At 28.5% G+C, this 21,171-nt stretch overlaps 3 protein-coding genes and 1 long non-coding RNA gene across 6 annotated transcripts in view; 2 read left to right on the top strand and 2 right to left on the bottom strand.

The window, feature by feature from the left end:
• Positions 1–844, top strand: part of LOC105133223 (CDT1-like protein b) — a 4,295-nt gene extending 3,451 nt beyond the window's left edge. For all 3 annotated transcript variants that reach the window (XM_011037102.1, XM_011037105.1, XM_011037103.1), the window contains exon 8: positions 395–844. In XM_011037102.1, the coding sequence (XP_011035404.1) occupies positions 395–446 (52 nt within the window). In that variant the 3' untranslated portion in view covers positions 447–844. The remainder of the gene's footprint in view (positions 1–394) is intronic.
• A 3,736-nt stretch (positions 845–4,580) lies between these two features.
• Positions 4,581–20,324, top strand: LOC105133221 (uncharacterized). Its single transcript, XR_843746.1, has 2 exons — positions 4,581–4,690; positions 20,267–20,324. It is a non-coding gene; the product is annotated as an uncharacterized LOC105133221 (long non-coding RNA).
• On the bottom strand, positions 4,604–5,525 carry LOC105133220 (21 kDa seed protein-like). The gene is made up of 2 exons (XM_011037100.1): positions 4,831–5,525; positions 4,604–4,796 (listed from the first exon to the last, which is right to left on the bottom strand). The coding sequence occupies exon 1, from the start codon at positions 5,468–5,470 to the stop codon at positions 4,832–4,834; it is 639 nt and encodes a 212-aa protein (XP_011035402.1). The 5' UTR covers positions 5,471–5,525; the 3' UTR covers positions 4,604–4,796; position 4,831.
• On the bottom strand, positions 20,262–21,099 carry LOC105133222 (21 kDa seed protein-like). Its single transcript, XM_011037101.1, has 2 exons — positions 20,407–21,099; positions 20,262–20,372 (listed from the first exon to the last, which is right to left on the bottom strand). The coding sequence occupies exon 1, from the start codon at positions 21,044–21,046 to the stop codon at positions 20,408–20,410; it is 639 nt and encodes a 212-aa protein (XP_011035403.1). The 5' UTR covers positions 21,047–21,099; the 3' UTR covers positions 20,262–20,372; position 20,407.
• Positions 21,100–21,171: the final 72 nt, after the last annotated feature.

Genomic DNA, 21,171 nt, shown 5'->3' with positions numbered 1-21,171 from the left:
CGCATCACATGTAGGTGAGAAAACATGCTAAAAATGTAAAAATAAAAATAAAAATCTAAAACAGCAAGAGCTTTTCTGTGAAGGAGAAAGCTTCTGAAACTTCTTTTCTTCAGCAACATCAAATCCTGTCAAGCTGTTTTATTTTGCTGTAGACACAGGCCCGTTGATGTGCGTGAAGGAGAAAGCTTCTGAAACAACATCAAATCCTGTCAAGCTGTTTAATTTTGCTGTAGACACAGGCCCGTTGATGAAAGTAAACTTTGATGATGTGGATCAATATTTGTTATGTACATTGCTTATGAGATTGTTTTTTCTATTTTTGTTAAAGTAAATTTTTTTGTATTTATGAGTTGGCCCTATTGTCATTCCCTCATGCCTTTCTGGCCTCGTGCAGGATCAAGAAAATGTCAGACTTGGACACAGTTCAGGCGATGGTCATAGCATAGGTCAATATCTAAAGGTATCTTGATTTAGTACAAGTTGTTCTGGCACTAGAAGGGAAATGTAATTTGATGCATGGACTCCGACCCTGAGTTCTCGCCAGTCCCATCCTCCCCCAATAATTTGCTTTCTTGCTTAATTATATAGACAGCAGATTTTTAGTGGCACAGGGAAGCGTCAACCAGATGGTGCAGAGCGAAACTTGTATTTGACTCGACTGATCGTTGAATGTTATGTTAGCAGGGTGATATCTGCTTCCATTTTTATCCACAGGCTATTCATTTCTACCTCGTTTTTTTATGTATAATTACGTTGAATGCAACTGCAACCTTGTTTAATTCGATGCACACTGTGAATCTTGGAGACCAAACTGCTCCTCTTTTTTAATTTTCATTCCTTCTGATGCCTTGGTTTTTCTTTTGGAAACTGTTTGAGCTGGTTCTTCAGACTCAAGATTTGTATTTACTTGGTTCTAATAGAAAAGCTCAGAGATTTGAGAATATATATATGTGGTTTTTTTATTTTTTAATTCAACGGTATATTGTCTGCAAACAATTACTTGATGTGAATGGAAAAACATAAATTTATTTGATCCTGAGTAAAAGATGGTAAATTTGTTCAGGGAAATGATGTTTTTAGCATCCCTTCCAAGTTTTTTTAGTTTTAATTTGGAAGCTCCACAATTATAAATTAATAATTAAGGAAATTCTGCACGTCTTTTTGATCTCTTTGGCATTTTGTTGTTGAGAAACTTGTTTATTTGGCTAGTTATGTAACCTGCTTTGTTGCAGGTCAATTATTTTTATGTTTTATAAAAAAATTATATATGCATATATTTTTTTTAATATATTTTTATAGTTTAAGAAATTTAAGTTCAAATAAAAAAATTTATGTATACTTATAATCAAATAAGAACTATTTTTTTTTTAATATATTTTTATAGTTTAAAAAATTTAAGTTCAAATAAAAAAATTTATGTATACTTATAATCAAATAAGAACTATGCATGTGAATTAATAAATAAAAATTCATTAATGATATCTAAAAATAATACTTGAAAAATTAAAAGATAGATAGAGATCAAAATATTTAATTTTGAAAGATGGGATATTTATCTAATTTTTTTTCTAAATTTGTATATTAAATAATTTTTTATTTAATCAAACAATAATAGAAATAAAGATACAAATTAAATTAATTGAATAAAATAAAAGGAGTAAAAAACACTTGCGCATATTAGAAATATTATATGAATTTATTTTTATCAAAAATAAAATTTATCCATATAAAAGATAAAAAAATTACAGATGAATCAGAAAACTCTTTGAATTTAATTATATAATAAAAAAATCATAATTTAAAAGAAGCTTTTCAAACATAATAAAAGAGAGAAGAGGTACAAATATATATATAAATTAAAAAATTTAGAAAAAAAATCATAAAAAAAATCATTAATTTAAAAAAATTAAAAAAAAAACAAAGACCAAACTAGTCCATCTAGCCGATTTTGTTAAGGGCAATGTGTAGGCCTATCTTAGTAGTTTTGTGCGATTGGATCTTATTTTTCTTAGTTACAATTAGAGTGGACAATATATTGTAAAAAATCAAATAATGTGTTATCTAATGAGGCAGAGACAACACATCATTAGGGTGAAAAATTAAGACTTAAGTTTTTTGACTAAAAAACCTATTTTGAGGCAAAAGAAGAGTTGTCTGATCTTGCCCAGATTCCAGCTATTAGGGTGACTGGAAAATCAGAGCTTAAATTGTTTTGATCCTAAAATCTATTTTTCAATCCATTTCGATCAAAAACACTTATAAAACATCTTAGGAATCGTAATAAACCTATCCATGGCCTAAAAATACCATTTTAAAAACCAAAATCAACCAGAAATAAAAAATCAACCGAGTTTAGATGTTTTTTCATGAACTTTAAAGGTAAGAAAAACACCTAATGTGAACTCTTCCCATCAAATAAAACCATTTGACATAAATATTATCTATTTTGATAGTATACATCGATATCAATGATATTTTTCTTTCTTTACCGTTGGAATTCGGTGACTTCTCTCTGAACAAGGAACTAAAAATAATAAAAATAAATTTTTGTACCAAATTTGAATTTGAAAAATATTGAGGTATCGAAATTGTATGGTCTGCGTTCTTTTTGAAGTTTGAGGATGTAAGTGTATCTTTTATAAAACTTATAGCATGCCACCCATGTTTGGTATCCTTGTCATTTCGATCCCTTATCTTTCTGTCCCACTCTTTCATAAAAAATTCAAAATTATTTGATCTTTAGTTAAGACTAATTCGCTGGAAAAAGAGTTTAAGGATCAAATTAAAAAAAAATTACACAATCCATCCACAATAATGTATAAAAGGATGAACAATGCACTTTTACATAGTAAAAAAAACCCACATTTTTTAGTTTTGTACCTAATAGACAAATTTTTTTAATTCAAATGTCGGTGTCACTATAACTATTTGTTTTTACATTATTGCTATTAGACAATTTATTTTAGAATTTTAGTAATTAATATTTTCTCTACGCTAGAATCCAACAGCTCATTCTCTTTTCTTCCAAAAAAAAAAAATTAATAATAAAGTTCAAGATCAAATTTGAATTTTTAAAAATTAAAGGGATCTTTTTTCCTATTAGATAAAAAATTAATAATAAAGTTCAAGATCAAATTTGAATTTTTAAAAATTAGAGGGATCCTTTTTCCTATTAGATAAAAAAGATGGGAGATAGAAAAAAAAAATTTAAAACAAATTTCAAATCCGTTATCCATTCCACCTGTTTTTTTCACTTTAGTTTCTTATCATTTAATTTAGTTTTTTTTTTTAAAAAATAAAATACAATTGGATGCTAATTTATAATCATATGAGTTAAATTATATAAAATAAAAATTTAATAACTAAATTATTTTTTAATCTACAATGTTACGAGTACATGAACACTAGTAGCAAAAAGACCTCTTTCAGTATTCTTTAATAATAATAATATCATTAATTACTATATCAAATGGATTTGTTATCGGTGAGTTCTCTAATTTGAAATAGTTTTTTTTTAATATAATAATACTTATAACAAAATTCAAGTAAAATTAACAATTACAAATTAATTATTCAGTTTATGAATTTAAACATCAACCACAAATTATTTCGCAAACATGTTTCGCATTCTTACACAGAACGCAGACATCATATCATTATTCGCATATGGCCAAACTATACGTGCTCACGATGACGACTTATACCTAAATTTTGGCACTGCTCAGTCCTGTAATTAATTGTCAAATTTATGATTGAAAAAAAAAGAAGCTAATTCAAAAAATAAATAAATTAGCATAGCATCCATCAACAAAAAGAAAATACACATGATATTTGTAAAAAACATGAAAAGTGTACAAAAAAGTAGGATTCGATGGGAAAACAAACAGCAAAAACTGAAATTCATCAAGTATATTTTATCTTACCAAGCAATAATTGAGATATATGTGTTGATTTGAGTTTTAATTTAATGAGTTATTATTCTTTACTTGAAGTTGAAGCTTTAATTAAAATTAAAATGTATATACAAAACTAAATCAAATAATCTAAGATTTTTTTATTGAAGATTTTTTTTATTTTTATAGGTATATTCTAACAATCGAAAAATATAGATGTTTCATTCAAACAAGTTTTCTAAAATAATCAAATTTTATTTTAGATTTAAATTAGTTTTATTGTTTTATAAATATATCTATTAATAAGCTATCATCATGGTGTAGTTATAATATATTGTTAACCTAATGATAAAAACTCCAACATCAATCCATAAAACAATTATATTCTTATTCTTTGATAGGATGTTCTGTCTATGAAGATCTCTTTGTTTTGTATCTCCATTCTTAAAAGATTTTGCTCACTACACGTGAAGGAGGTCTAATTCGTTCCCTTTCGGTTTTATGTCAAGCCATGTGGTGCAAGTATTCTGCTGCTTGTAATTGTGCTCCAATTTGTCAAAGGATGTCTCGAGCTATATTTTCTAGCTTTATATATCAATGGAGATGCCTTACTGTTCTCCAAAACTGAATCCATTTTTAATTTCTCCGAGGCCACCTTAAGTTTAAATCATATCACAACGTTATATAAACAAAATATAAAAAAGGGTCTCATTATTTTATTATTTTGATACATCATACATGGATCCATTGAAACATATAGCTAGGTACATCACTAGACCTGCATAGCCATGATCTAGGTAGCTCTGCTTGGAGTAAGAGACAATGAACCCATTGAGACCCCTAGAAAGAAAGAAAAAGCCAAGAAACATGACTAGAGGCAATTGCAGCTAGCCTATTCCATCATTATTTAGCGCCACTATACTTTCAGGCTTCAGCGTTCATATGGATGAACTTAAAGGCCCAACCTTCTTAAACACAACCACGAAAGGTGACAGTTGATCACTAAGAGACAGAATTCTACCTCTATTATTCTCAAAATAAATCCCAATATCCCTGCATAGAACTCCGCAGTGACAAATGTCTTTAGGACAGAAAACTAGCTTGTACCCTAATATGCCAGCCTTCTCAATCTTGAACCAGTTGAATAATGTATCAACACCAGGATTTCCTTCTGCCCCACCCGTTGTCACAAACCATTGTACCTCCGAGTTGGAAGATTTCTGAATCTTCCAGACTGATGAGTGGTCACAGGCTTTCTCAATAGAAAACTTGATGTTAAGATCAGTAGAAACTCGGATGACATCATCGTCGGAGCTGGCAGGTGAGAATGTTACTGGAAGACCTCGTAACAGGTCCAACGAGTATTGAATAACATCGTCCGGGCAAGTTTTATTGGTCGCCGAAACATCCCCGCCTCCAGCCCCCCAGATAGCAGAACTGATGATGTATTCCGCGCCTGCTTTAAGTTCTTCGCCCTGAATGTCAAGCACCGGCTCAGTATAAGCTTCTATTGACGGCACTGAGAGAACAAAGGCGAAGAGAAGAAAGGAGAACCACACCAACAACGTAGACTTCATTGTTATTTGATGTTTTTGAGATTCTATGCTCTTGGATATGAAAAACAATGCCAAGAAGCTTGCATTTATAGAGCTAGAACCTGGAAGCTCAACAATTATTCTCAAATGTCGTTGTCACTATCTCTCTCTTTTTTTTTTTTACATTATGAAATAATTTTATGGATTTAAACATCAACCGCAAATTATTTCGCAAACATGTTTCGCATTCTTACACAGTACTTAGACTTCTTATCATTATTCACATATATACGGCCACACTATACGTGCTCATGATAACGACTTATCCTGTAAATAATTGTCAAATTTATAATGGGATAAAAAATCTAAGCCTAAAAATAAATTAAGTAGCATTGTTTAAAACCGATTTTGGTTCCTTGGTATTTGCAATATTCAAATGACCTGTTAGGCTGGCCATTTATCGACCCATGTTTTAAACGAAATATATCAGGTTGGAGTTAATATTTATATGGCTTGGATCACAAAATAAGTTAAAGATTTGTCTATTTTACCTAATAAAACCTGATTTGACTTAAAAAAAATAAAAAAATAACTTTTAATATTATTTTTTAAATATTAAGATGATAATATCGTAGATTCACTCAGACAATTCACTAAATACATGACCTAGTTAGATCTAATATTTTTTGAAAATATTTTTTATTTAACTAAATAATAATAAAAATAAGTATATGTAAGAAAACGATCAGATAAACGTTTTTTAAAAAATTACAAACAATTGGACAAAAAAGCACCTGTGAATATAATAAAAAAGCTATGATTAAGTTAAAAAAGTAAAAATTAAATTGTATTCAATTAAAAAAAATCTCAAATAAATTGTTAATTAATCAATTTTAACAAACTTATATCAAACTTTAAAGAAAAATATAAAATATTAAAGAATAAATAAACCAACCATGTGGGTTTAGGTTGACCCGCATGCTTGTCTCACAAAGAAAGTGGTCAGGCATGCACATTAGGCTTCCTTTTTGTTTTTAGATTGACATGGGTGTTCGGGCCAACTTGCGCGCACCTAACATGGGTGTCCGGACCAACTTGCGCGCACCATGACTAATCTCATAGGCCCTGACGTTAACAATTATATAAGTCTCCAGTGGCCATCATATGAGCAATCAAGTACTCGAATCTGATATTAGACTTCCTTTTTATGTTAAGGGGTGAATGATGTATTGTCGTCTCATTTTTTGTTTAAAAAAATGCAAACAATGCGTCAATTGTGTTTCATATTTTGATTATTGAAGAAGTGACAAGAAAATGAAGTAATGGTTTTTTCAATCCATAAAATATTTTTAACCTAAAAACACCTAAGAAAAGGGTCTAACATCAATGAATCAATTTATGAGCCAAAAACACCCTTAAATTGGTAAAAACAAATAATGCAAAACATGATAAGAAATTAAAAAAAAAAGCATTTAAAGGGAACTCCACTTATGAATTAGAGTTTATTGATACTAAGAATGATTTTCTTGATTGTTGTAATGTGGAAACCTTATGACTCTCTTTCTCCTCTTTTATTTTTCAATGAGTCCCTCTTTTATTTCTTTGGCTGAAATATAAATAAAATAAAGTTATGAAACAAAATGTTAAAACCTCAAAAACATGAATTAAATTTGATATTACCAAATTAAGCATCAATTTAATAAGAGAACCTTTTTTTTCATTGCTTGAAACCTTTACAAAGTTAACCAAAATAAATTATCAAGTATAATTTTAAATAAACTAAATATGGAAGGATCACATTGACAAAAAAAAACTTAAGTAGCTAAATAAATAAGAAAAAAAATTGTATGAGTCCAAAATGCATTCCCTCATAGGCTGGAGAAAAACACTTATGTTTTTTTTTTTTAATGTTTTAATGTTTTCTTTAAATATTCATCTTTATCATTTATCATAAAAACCATGTGGTTTGAACAACAAGTTATTAAAGGGGCAAAAAGCAAACTAGGGCTTGGTCTAGCGGTGAAAGGGACTTGTCTCCTTCCACTGCACCTGGGTTCAAGCCCTAGCGTGCACGTCTGTCACCCCCGTGGTGTCTTACATGCCCTACTGGGTTTGCAGGATATTCAGTGGGGCAAAAAGCCAAAGCAAATACTAATTTAAAACATAAATAACTATAAATCCATGAATACAATAAACTAGTATATATACAAGATAAGTATATGTAAAATTAAAAAATAATAAAAAATAATTATTATTGGTGCCAAACACGTTTTCTGATGAGTTCAATAAATTATAATAACAATAATTTATAACAAAATTGACCATATAGTGTTGATTTAAGTTTTAGTAACCATGTTGATTTTGATGAGTTCTTCACAATATTTAATTTAATATCGTAAATAAATTTATAATATATATATTAATATCTTAATTAACCATATTGATTTTAGCTTTAACTAACTATACTATTGATTTTAATGAGTTACTGCTCTTCACTTAAATTGAATCATGCAAATATTAATAGATCCTTGATCACAGAGAAGTGAGAGGAGATCATAGAGTTGCATAAAAGATTGATGGCTACACTGTTTTGTAGTGACAATAATTGTTAATTTAAGGATGGTTTCTAGAGAATGATTTTTATATTATATTTTTATAAGTATAAATATTATCGATGCATCAGTATAGATAGATAATTTTTCTTTTTAGATTTCAAATATAAATATAAATTTTTTAAAGTTCTGTGCAGTACTTGATATAAGTAAATAAATTCATATTATATATTAATATCTTAATAGAATCCTTATTACAAATTTAATAAATAGAAACATTAACTAAATACCATAAAATAATATTAATTATAATAATTTTTTTTAAATTTTTTTTTACAAAAACTATCTCCTAAAGGTTAACATCAATGCATTTTAGCTGCCACCACTAATATTATTTTTGAAGTATAATGTCAGAGCATCTTATCTGCCCGTACAGTATTCTTTTTCTGTCCATACTTATCCTGTCTGCTACTCAATAATTATAGGAAGGGCATGTCATCCTTCCTGTTCATGGATCTCTTCTACTTTTTTTATTATTATTATGAAATAAGTTTATGAATTAAAACATCAAACACAAATTATTTCACAAACATGTTTCGCATTCTTATATTGTACGCAGACATCGTATCATTATTGTCAAATTGTCGGTGCTCATTATAACGACTTATCCTGAAAATAATTGTTACATTTATAATGAAGAAAAAAGGCTAAGTCAAGAAATAAATTAATTATTAACATTGTTTAAAACCGATTTTGGTTCTTGATATTTGTAATATACAGATGACCTTTAGGTTGTACCCTTCCCCTACCGACCTTTTAAACTAAATCATGTTAGAATTAATACTTAATTGACTAAACAAGTTAAAGGATAGCCCAGATTAATAAAAAATTGAAAGGAAACCTAGATGAGAACTGCTACTCTTAACCTTGGAACTGTTTTTCACAACTCTTTTCTTAGTTACTTCTCAAAATTTTCTTCTTCTTTTTTTCTATATTGTAAGAAGATATTAAAATAACATGAAAATCGGTAATGTGGTAAAACATGGCCGAAGAAGATCCTAAGTATATGCAGAAAAATTAAGGTGAAATTTTGGACAAATTTCAAGTATAATTTAGATTTAAGATTAAATTAAATGATTATTGGACGAGTCTGCATAAAAATTAAGTTCAGGGATATGATTAGATTTTTAACATGTCAATTTGATTTAATCATGAATCAAACAAAAGTTTAATTATATTTAAGAGTTAATTTGGATTAAATTAAAGGATTTAATTAAGTGAAAAGACTTAATTATACTTTGAAAGGATCAAATTAATTTTATTAGGGACTTAATTTTATCAAGGACTTAATTGATAAAAGACTAAGTTTGGGAACCCAATTTGAGCTTAATTAAGAATAACTTTATTAGTAAAAGACTAAGTTTGGGAATCCAATTTGAGCTTAATTAAGAATATTAAGATTTTAGAGGACTAAACTTAATTTTTACAAAGTCAATTGATTTAAATCAGGGGTAAAATAACAAGAAAATCAAAGTTTTGTAGTCAATTAGGGGGTTAAATTGAAAAAATTTATAGCTAGAAATCTTTTTTAAAAAGGTGTTGAACTCTAAGAGCTTAATTAATTCAAATCAAGGGTGAAATTGATGAAAATTAAAAATTTAATAGTCAATTTGTATAAATCCAAGATCAGGAACCATAATAAAAAAGGTACTGAAATTTTGTGTTGATGTTGAAGTTTGACAAGGATGAAATTGTATAAAATCAGAAGTTCAATATAAATAGACAACATGTTGTCTGGTTATTGTTCATCATCTTTTTTTTTTTTACCCAAAAAAGCTGCTCAGATGTGTATTTTTTAAGACCATTTAATGCCTCTTTTCCCCTACTAAACAAAGCAAACCATATACCCTTATGATAACTTGACATTGTACTACACCCTAAAGTAGGTCTTGCTGGCCAACTAGCCTTACATCCATTGTGGCGTTGCCCTAAAGTAGCCAACTCAAACAGCTTTTAGCTACTAATTTTTTCAGGTCATGATATCAACTTTGAACAAATGGTTGGGATCCTTTCGATTCGAATTAATAGCCAAGATTGGTTCTCAAAAGAGATAAAATGTTCCTCTTTCACTCACTATATGTAGAGGTGGATTCTAGACATTTAACATTAAGAAATTAAAAGCCAAAGTCTAAAGAAAATCAACTTCTCACTGAGCCATTATTTTTTTTTCTGCACTGGTTTTCTACTACTTCTTTTGCCATGCTTTAGCCACCGTTAATATCATCGGCGCACATCAGACTCTCAATACAATGAGGAACTCCTCCAACACCTTTTTTCCTTTGCCTAGGTAAGCCTCCCACTTCCTTTTCTTTTTTAAAACCCTCTAATATCCATTTGCATCTAGAATTATGTATGCAAATGGTAGAAACGTAAATAACAAGACGTGGATTGGACTCGTTTCGACCCAACCTAAGAAAAAGAGAAAATTCAGTTGGGTTATCAGTTAGCCTAACCCGACCTGACCGGTTCTGACCTAAATGGTTGGGTCAGATCTAGCTCAGTTAATAAATAAATAATATAAGAATGTAAACAAAATCAAAATTTTCAAAAGGTATTTTAAAAATATCTATAGGTCCCCTACATGTTTTTTCAATAATTTTATTTAATATCGGGTTATAGACTTACATTGTAATATACAAATTCAGTATTAAAAATACCCGGTCTTTTCCACAAAAAAAATTAAAATAAAAAATTCAAAAAAAAGCTTAAATTAATTTCTTCTTTCAACAAAAAAAAAATGTTTTAGTCTTTATGCATATAACTAAATCCTACATGTTTTTCATGTATATTTTATATAAAAAGATATAAAATGAAAAATGGATATCATAGTTAGTTTATTAATATTCATTAGGTTTAATCAAAATATCAAAAATATTTCAACAATTATTTTGTTTAATTAATATTTGGAGTTTAGATTTTAATATTTAAAGATATAAAATTACATCGTAAAGTATACCATCAGGTATTAAAAATATAAAATGCAAAATAAATGTGATATTAGAATTTATGATGTTTAGGATTCCACTTGATAAGGTAGAGACTATCTCATGAAAGAAGATCTGTCCTTAGATATTAAAAAAAGACCAATGGATATAAACACAACTTAGAAAAACAATCAAATAATAATGTAGTTTATCTTAGGTAGGTGTACTAGAGATTATGCATCTTTTCTTTACACAACTAGTTCTTTACCCAAACTCTTGTATACTATAGATGGTGACTCATGAACTCATAATCATAATTTTATGATTATACTCAAATCTCCTTTTTAACACTCTCAAGAGACAGATCTACCATTCGATGTCGTGCTTGTCACAACACTGTTCATGATAGTTATTATATATAGGTATACCGATGGAATGTGTCCATTGATATATTCTATAAACCATGATAATTGTTCACTTCTCAATGTAATGATAATTAATGATCTTTTGATTATTCATTTTTTTTCAATTAAAATTACTGACATAATGAAAAATTGTTAGTAATTTTTAAAGGGGCTTTCTAAAAATTTTCGCGCAAGTTGAAAATTCTCACTTGACTTTATAGACAGAATCACCAAACAAAATATTAAAATTATTAGTATTTAATAGTCCATCGGTAATCTTGTCGATAAAAACTAAAATAAAAGACTTTAATCATGACAGATCGGGGCTTCATCTTCTTCTCTCACACACCCATTTCTCTCGTTTTGTCTTCCTTTCTCTTTCTCATTCTCACCCGAGATTAAACATTCTCTTCTCATCCTAAGGTATATTGACTTTCTTCATTTTTCTTCTTAATTTTCTTATTTTTTGAGTTGATTAACATTGTATTTTCTTTTTAAACCATAAAGTATTTTTAACTTAAAAACACTTAAGAAAAAGGTCTTAGAACATCAATGAACCAATTTCTGAGCCAAAAACACCCTTAAATTGGTAAAAAATGTAATGCAAAACACGATAAGAAATAACAAAAAAAAAGCATTTAAATGAAACTCCACTTATGTATTAGAGTTCATTTATTCTAAGAATGATTTTCTTGATTGTTGTAACGTGGAAACCTTATGATTCTCTCTTTCCTTTTGTATTTTTTAATGACTTCCTCTTCTATTTCTTTGGCTCAAGGATTGAAATATAAATAAAATAAAATTTGAAACAAAATGTTAAAACCTCAAAAACATTAATTAGAAAAAACTTTAGGGACCAGAAAAGTTTAAATCGCGCTTTAGCTACATCGAAAACAATAAAAAAAAGGATGAGATTTTATATTAGCATTAGTTTTCATTATTAGATTTTTAATTCTATTTATTCAAGAAAATAGAATTTGATTTTACCAAATCAAGAATCAATTTAATATGAGAACTTTTTCTTTCATTGCTTAAAACCTTTATGAAGTTAATCAAAATAAATTATGAAGCACAATTTTAAAAAATCTAAATATAAAAGGATTACATTAAAAAAGATTAAATAACCAAAAATATGAGAAGAAAATTGTACGAGTCCAAAATGCATTCTCTCATAGTTTTTTTTTTATGTTTTTAATGTTTTCTTTAAATATTCATGTTTATCATTTATCATAAAAACCATGTGGTTTGAACAAGAAGTTATTAAAAGGGCAAAAAGCCAAAGGAAATACTAATTTAAAATATAAATTACTATAAATCTATGAATACAATAAACTAATATATATATAAGATAAGATAAGCATCTGCAAAATTGAGAAATAATAAAATAATTATTATTAGTGCCAAACATGTTTTATGATGAGTTCAATAAATTATAATAACAATAATTTATAACAAAATTGACCATACAGTGTTGATTTGAGTTTTAGTTAACCATGTTGATTTTGATGAGTTCTTCGTAACATTTAACATCATAGGTAAATTCATAATATATATTAATATCTTAATTAAATCCTTATTACAAATTTAATAAATATGAAACATTAACTAAATATAATAAAATAATATTAATTATAATAAAAAATAAATTTTCATTTTTTTTACGAAAACTACCTCCTCCTAACAAAGGTTAATATCAAAGCATTTGATCTGTCATTACTAATATTATTTTTTAAGTATAATGTCTGAGCATCTTATCTGCCAATACAATATTATTTTTCTGTCGATCCTTATCCTGTCTGCTACTCAATAATTATAGGAATGGCACGTCATCCTTCGTGTTCATGGATCTCTTCTACACAAATTATTTCGCAAACATGTTTCGCAGACATCGTATCAAACTATAAGTGCTCATGATAACGACTTGTCCTGAAAATAATTGTGAAATTTATAATGGAGAAAAAAAGCTAAGTCAATAAATTAATTAATTATTAACAGTGTTTAAAACCGATTTTGGTTCTTGATATTCGTAATATACAAATGACCTTGAGGTTGTACCCTTTCCCTACCTACATTTTAAACTAAATCATGTTAGATAGTACTTAATTGACTAAACAAGTTAAAGGATAGCCCAAATGAATAAAAAATTGAACAGAAACTATATTTTCATATTCCGACTATAGAAGAGTTAACAAGAAAATAAAACAATGGTTTTTTCAATCAAAAAAATATTTTTAACCTAAAAACACATAAGTAAAGGGTCTTAGAACATTAATGGGCCAATTTCTCAGCTAAAACACCCCCAAAAAGATTTAAAAAAAAACAAAATTAAATCAAAATAAATTTTCTTTTTCCATCTACTTCTTCCAATAAGATATAAATAAAAAAAAATCTAAATGAAAACTCTCTCGTGAATTAGAATTTATTGACACCAAAAATAATTTATTGGCACCAAAAATAATTTTCTTGATCGTTGTAATTAATCAGCTAATAACTCTCTCTCTCCTCTTTTATTTTTGAATAACTCTTTCTTTTATTTTTCTAACTCAAGGATTGAAATTATGTTTTTAGTTAAATACAAGATATTAAAAATAAAAATGTGTAGGAAAGAAACTTAATGATGGTTTTTTTAAAGAAAAAATATTATGAACAATAGTAAAAAAAAAAGTACTTGCACAAATAACAAAAAAGCTATGATCTTAGTTAAAAAAATAAAAATTTAATATATTAAATAAAAAATCTCAAACAAAATATTAATTAATCTGATTTAATAGACTTAAATACAAATTCAAAGAAAAAATTAAAAACAAAATAGGCCAAACACGTGGGCTTAGGTAGGCCATTGCACTTCATTCGCAAAAAAGGAGGTCAAGAACGCATGCTAGGCCTCCTTTTTTATGTCATGGGTTATGTCATAACCTAACTCTGTGTTATTCTTTAAAAATTATCTTTTTTGAATAAAAATAAAAAATAAAATAAAGGCCGACAATATGGAGAAAACATGTTAGGGAATTAAGCAGCAATTTTAAAGGAAATTTAGGAACTAGTTGAACCCCATTATGCCTAAAAATAGAGAAAAATACAAATTAGAGGTCAAATTAAATGATTATTAGATGAGTTGGCATAAAAATTAAGTCCTAGGACATAAAAATAGTTATGGCAATGATATCTGATTTCCTAAACAAACAAGGTCTTCAAATATATTATTTAAGACCATAAAATTCAATTTCTCAATGATAAAACTGCTTTGAAAATTATACAATTCATAAGTTCACATTGCATAATGAAATCTATATAATTACTAGCATCGTCCCATAAATTTATCAATATATAACAAATATAATTAAACACTAATCATGAATTAATCAAAGCAAAATAAAACAAGCACATTTATAAATATAGCAAAATAAAGCAACAATTGTGGCAAAAAAATCAAGCATCAACGTTTTTATATTTGATTATGTTAATTTCCCTTACTGAACTTCCTCTCAGTCTCGATGGGTTCCCCTGCAATTAACTCTTATGCCCCTTCCTCTAATTGTTCGGCTTCTCTCATCCCCTCCCCCATCCCTTGTTCAGTTTTGATTTTTGTCATCCTTTTCCCCTTCCCCTTCTCCTGTTGGTTTTTGTCATCCCTTTCCCTTTTCCTATTCGGTTTTGGTTTCTCTCATCCCCTTCCCCTTTCCCTGTTCCGTTTATCTCGGTTTCTCTCATTCCCCTTCCCCTTTCCTTTCCTGTGTTCCCTCTTGATTGTATGATTTCTCTCATTTCCCTTCCCCTTCCCCTTTCTCTCTCGGTTCCTTTCCCCTTCCCCTTCTCCTCTTGGTTTTTGTCATCCCTTCCCCTTTCCCTGTTTAGTTTATCTCGGTTTCTCTCATTCCCCTTCCCCTTCCCCTTTCTCTCTCGGTTTCTCTCGTCATTCCCCTGTTCTTTATCTAATTCCTTAACTTCCTCTTTTTATGCAAAAAAAAAAAAAACAGGACAAAGATCGAAGATTCAATTGGCAAGAGGGGTATACCTCAAAGACACGCTCCTCCTTCCTAGTTCTCCTCCCTCTCTCCCCTGACTACTTTTACTGAGACTTGAAAAAAAAAGACGAGCAAGGGTTGATTAATTCCTTGATATGGTGGCTAATTCCAATTCTACACATTGCCTCTCTCTCTTTATGCTTCCACCCAGTATATAGTGGTTGGATCCGGGGACGGGTAAATAGGGTAGTGACTGCATTTTGCTAGGAAAATTTGGGCATTTTGCTTTGACTGATTTTGCTTTGATTTGTGGTTTATTTGGTTCTGCCAGTTCTATAGGATGTGAGTAAGGAAAACTGGAAAACATGTGCTTTTTATGGTTTGCTTGATGAATTTGAGTTGTTTTGAACACATCGAATGTGATGAGGAAAGATGAAGAAGAAAATTATGTTATGTTATGGGAAAAATATGACAGGTAGCAGATTTATCAAGAAAATGAAGGATTTATGTCATAATTCTTGCAGATCTAACAAAGAAGATAAAAACATAAAGGAAAAAAAATAAAAACATATAAAGAAAATAAAGGAAAACAAATACCTGAAATAAGAGCTTCAATTATTCTAGAGAAATGATGCACTTGTTCACTTGTTCCTGCTTCCTACTAATTGTTTACGAAGAAAAAAGAGAAACAGTGATTTGAGAATTTAAGAAAAATATGTGTAATGAAAAAAAGAAAAGTATTTTCCTTTCCTTATCAAAAGGAAAACACTTTCTGTTTGTAAAGTTATGTTTTTTGTTTTGACCGGAATTAAGTTTCCTTTGACTAGTATTTTATATTGATGCCAAACATAGGAAATTGAGGAAAATGAATTTCCGGAATTGGTTTTCCTTAGAACAAACATGGCCTAAATCAAATGAGAACATGATAACTTCATAGAAAGAAAAATAAAAGGAAAAATATTGAAACTTAATTTCTAGCAAATAAAATGCTAAATAATGAAAATTAAAAAAAAAGATATAATTAAAAAAACTCGATCTGAGCCCACCCGTGTCAAGATGCAAAATTTCTGACCTAATCGTGATACTAGGATAACCCCATTCAAAAGTAAATTAAATAAAATCATGAATTTAATTATCAAATAACTCAATATTAAAGAATAAAAATTAAAAAAAAAATTAAAAAGCAATAGAAACAAATATGAATCAACTTGAATTAATCTACAAATCCCATAATCATAATGGAAAACCTTGATCCAAAACTAGAGCAATTCCTTCTTTTTATGTTTTGGTCACGAGCCTACCCCTACTTGAAAGGAAGTGAAGAGCAATGCCTTTGACTTAGTTTACCTCATCACCCCTATTCCTTTTATCGGTCTAAGCAAAAAAAAAAGAAAGCTTTTGATTCAATCCGTCCTAGCTCTTATCTAAGGATTTAAAGTTTGCGAAGTAGTAAAAGTCGTCTCAGGCTTGTGGTAAGCACATAGGATAATCTAATAAAAAAATAAAAAAATAAAAGAAAAGTCATAAAAACTAATTTTTAATAAATTAAATATTTAAAAATAAAATTAAAATAAATTAATTTTAAAAAAAATTTAAAAAAATCATATCGTCTTCACCTTTAAAATTAGTAACTGTGGTCATGAATGCTGGACTGACTTTATAACAATGAAAAAAATTAAATCAATCTAAGTTAATTTATAAATCTCGTGATCATAGATATATAATCAGTATAATCTAATAGAAATGAAAGAGAAACTAATGACTTTAGTTATAAAAGTTAAATTAATTTCATAAAAGATAAATCATAAAAAAAATAAAGCAAAACTATAAAAAAAAATTATAAAAAAATATTAGCTTTAAAAAATAAAGAAAAAAAACAAGTATACTTGCACAAATCTTTTAAACTCAATTTAATATTTAAAACCTACAATCCCTAAAATTTTATACCTGAGAGTTTAATAAAAAAATTTAATTTTTAATTAATTTAATTTTGACGTGATTTTTTTATTTTTCAATTTGATGCAAATACTGAAGGGAGAGAAGCTTGGATTTATGGAGCTGGATATCAAATAACTCAATATTAAAGAATAAAAATTAAAAAAAAAATTAAAAAGCAATAGAAACAAATATGAATCAACTTGAATTAATCTACAAATCCCATAATCATAATGGAAAACCTTGATCCAAAACTAGAGCAATTCCTTCTTTTTATGTTTTGGTCACGAGCCTACCCCTACTTGAAAGGAAGTGAAGAGCAATGCCTTTGACTTAGTTTACCTCATCACCCCTATTCCTTTTATCGGTCTAAGCAAAAAAAAAAGAAAGCTTTTGATTCAATCCGTCCTAGCTCTTATCTAAGGATTTAAAGTTTGCGAAGTAGTAAAAGTCGTCTCAGGCTTGTGGTAAGCACATAGGATAATCTAATAAAAAAATAAAAAAATAAAAGAAAAGTCATAAAAACTAATTTTTAATAAATTAAATATTTAAAAATAAAATTAAAATAAATTATTTTAAAAAAAAATCTAAAAAAATCATCTCCACCTTTAAAATTAGTAACTGTGGTCATGAATGCTGGACTGACTTTATAACAATGAAAAAAATTAAATCAATCTAAGTTAACTTATAAATATCGTGATCATAGATATATAATCAGTATAATCTAATAAAAAAGAAAGAGAAACTAATGACTTTAGTTATAAAAGTTAAATTAATTTCATAAAAGACAAATCATAAAAAAAATAAAGCAAAACTATAAAAAAAATTATAAAAAAATATTAGCTTTAAAAAATAAAGAAAAAAAACAAGTATACTTGCACAAATCTTTTAAACTCAATTTAATATTTAAAACCTACAATCCCTAAAATTTTATACCTGAGAGTTTAATAAAAAAATTTAATTTTTAATTAATTTAATTTTGACGTGATTTTCTTATTTTTCAATTTGATGCAAAAACTGAAGGGAGAGAAGCTTGGATTTATGGAGCTGGAATTGGAATGCTCAACACTAAAGAATGAATTTCCTCAATATTTTTTTCTTCTCCTTTTTAATTTTAAAACCATTATTTGCTTGCAGTGTTCATGGGGAATGATTTTGTAAGTATAATGTCAGAGCATCTTATCTGGTACTACTAGTAAATTACTATTTCTTGGTTGATGCTTATCTTGTCTGCTACTTCTTTATTACAGGAAGAGCGCCTCATCGTTCATTTGTGTTCATGAATCTCTTCTAATTTGCATTTCGACCCACGTGATTTATATGGAAATGGAGAAACTAGTACATAGAACACGTGCGCTTTGGCATATCCTTTTGGCATCCAACGTTAGTTAATTTGGCTCTTTTAATTTGTTATGCTTGTAGTTTGGCCACAACCTCATAATAGAATAGTAGTAGCGTCGGTGCCCGCAATTCGCTAGAGGCTGAATTATTTTTTTTATATAAAAAATAATATTTAGATATTAAAATAAAGTTAAGAAAACATATAATAAAATCAATAAATATATAATAATGTTAATTAAAATTAAGCTAACGTGAAATATTTTACTAAACTCGCAGTATAGATTATATAATTAAAATAACTTAATAAAAAATAAAAATTATAAAAGTTTTTTTATAAAAAAATATGTTAATTTTTTAAATATGTGATTTGAATCATTAAACCTGAAATAGTTAATTTTAAAAAATTAAAAAATTAAATTTTTAGTAAATTAAATATTAAAAATTAAAAATAAAGAAAATATTAATCTTAATTATAAGAATTTTATGAGAATTTTGTTAAGGATTTGATTTTAGAATGATTTTTGTTTTTGGAAGGAAATCATGCAAAAATGTAAGATTTAGTTTTGAGTCTGTTTGAATGGTAGAGTGAATGACGTGGGATGGATAAATGTAAGGAGATGTTGTATTTGGATATTAAATCAATTATGAGAATTATTTTGGTGGATCTTATATGCCCAAATTATTTTTTCAATAAAAATAAATGAGGAATAAAAAATAATTTTATAAAAATAATATTTTATTTTATTTTATTTATTAAAAATAGAATAATATTTTTAGTTTACAGCTGGAAATATCATCTTCGTAGAGGCCGCGAACTGGGGCTTCTTCTACACGAACTAGTCCGAAGACCTTAAAAGAATGGAGGAGTCAATCACAGCTTGCCTTTTTAAGTCACTGGTTCAAGAAAATTCCCCATCGTAAATCAAATGACTTGTACGTAGCAGGAGAAAGCTATGCCGGTACGATGGACTTTATATATATATATATATATAATGTTTATTACATTTTCTGCAATCCCACATTGATCTGGTATAGTTAATTACCTAGATTTGTAGCTGGCCAAATTTTCTGAGTCAAAAAAATAATGCCAAGGAAAAATAAGTTGACATCCGAACCATTGGTTCAATTAATACTTTAAATGAGATACTTAAAAAATACAATAATAAAAAATAAATTAATAAAAAAATTCAAAAAAATAATGAAAAAAACCTGACCTAAACTAACTCGGATTATCAAATAATTAAATATTAAAAAAAAACAATTAAAAAACTTAATTAGACCGTATTGATCACCCGCAAAATTCGTGATTATAGGTATAAGATTGCAACAATCTCGTAGAAGGAGGTCTAATTGGTTCCTTTTCGGTTTTATGTCAAGCCATGTGGTGCAAGTATTCTGCTTCTTGTAATTGTGCTCCAATTTGTCAAAGAATGTCTCGAGCTATATTTTCTAGCCTTATATATCAATGGAGGTGCCTTACTGTTCTACAAAACTGAATCCATTTTTAATTTCTCCGAGACCACCTTAAGTTTAAATCATATCACAACGTTATATAAACAAAATATAAAAAAGGGTCTCATTATTTTATTATTATTGTTGTTGTTATTTTGAAACATCATCCATCCATTGAAACATATAGCTGGCTAGGTATATCTAGGTAGCTCTGCTTGGAGTAAGAGACAATGAACCCATTGAGACCCCTAGAAAGAAAGAAAAAGCCAAGAAACATGACTAGAGGCAATTGCAGCTAGCCTATTCCATCATTATTTAGCGCCACTATACTTTCAGGCTTCAGCGTTCATATGGATGAACTTAAAGGCCCAACCTTCTTAAACACAACCACGAAAGGTGACAGTTGATCACTAAGAGACAGAATTCTACCTCTATTATTCTCAAAATAAATCCCAATATCCCTGCATAGAACTCCGCAGTGACAAATGTCTTTAGGACAGAAAACTAGCTTGTACCCTAATATACCAGCCTTCTCAATCTTGAACCAGTTGGTTAATGTATCAACACCAGGATTTCCTTCTTCCCCACCCGTTGTCACAAACCATTGCACCTCCGAGTTGGAAGATTTCTGAATCTTCCAAACTGACGAGTGGTCACAAGCTTTCTTGATAGAAAACTTTATGTTAAGATCAGTAGAAATTCGGATGACATCATCTCCGTAGTTGGCAGGTGAGAAGGTAACTGGAAGACCTCGTAACAGGTCCAACGAGTATTGAATAACATCGTCCGGGCAAGTTTTATTGGTCGCCGAAACATCCCCGCCTCCAGCCCCCCAGATAGCAGAACTGATGATGTATTCCGCGCCTGCTTTAAGTTCTTCGCCCTGAATGTCAAGCACCGGCTCAGTATAAGCTTCTATTGACGGCACTGAGAGAACAGAGGCGAAGAGAAGAAAGGAGAACCACACCAACAATGTAGACTTCATTGTTATTTGATGTTTTTGAGATTCTATGCTCTTGGATATGAAAAACAATGCCAAGAAGCTTGCATTTATAGAGCTAGAACCTGGAAGCTCAACAATTATTCTCAAATGTCGTTGTCACTATCTCT

This window comes from Populus euphratica, unplaced genomic scaffold (assembly GCF_000495115.2).
Source record: "Populus euphratica unplaced genomic scaffold, PopEup_1.0 scaffold110.1, whole genome shotgun sequence".
NCBI classification, from domain to species: Eukaryota; Viridiplantae; Streptophyta; class Magnoliopsida; order Malpighiales; family Salicaceae; genus Populus; species Populus euphratica.
Note: the sequence above shows the minus strand (reverse complement) of the source record. Positions and strands in the feature narration are given on the sequence as shown.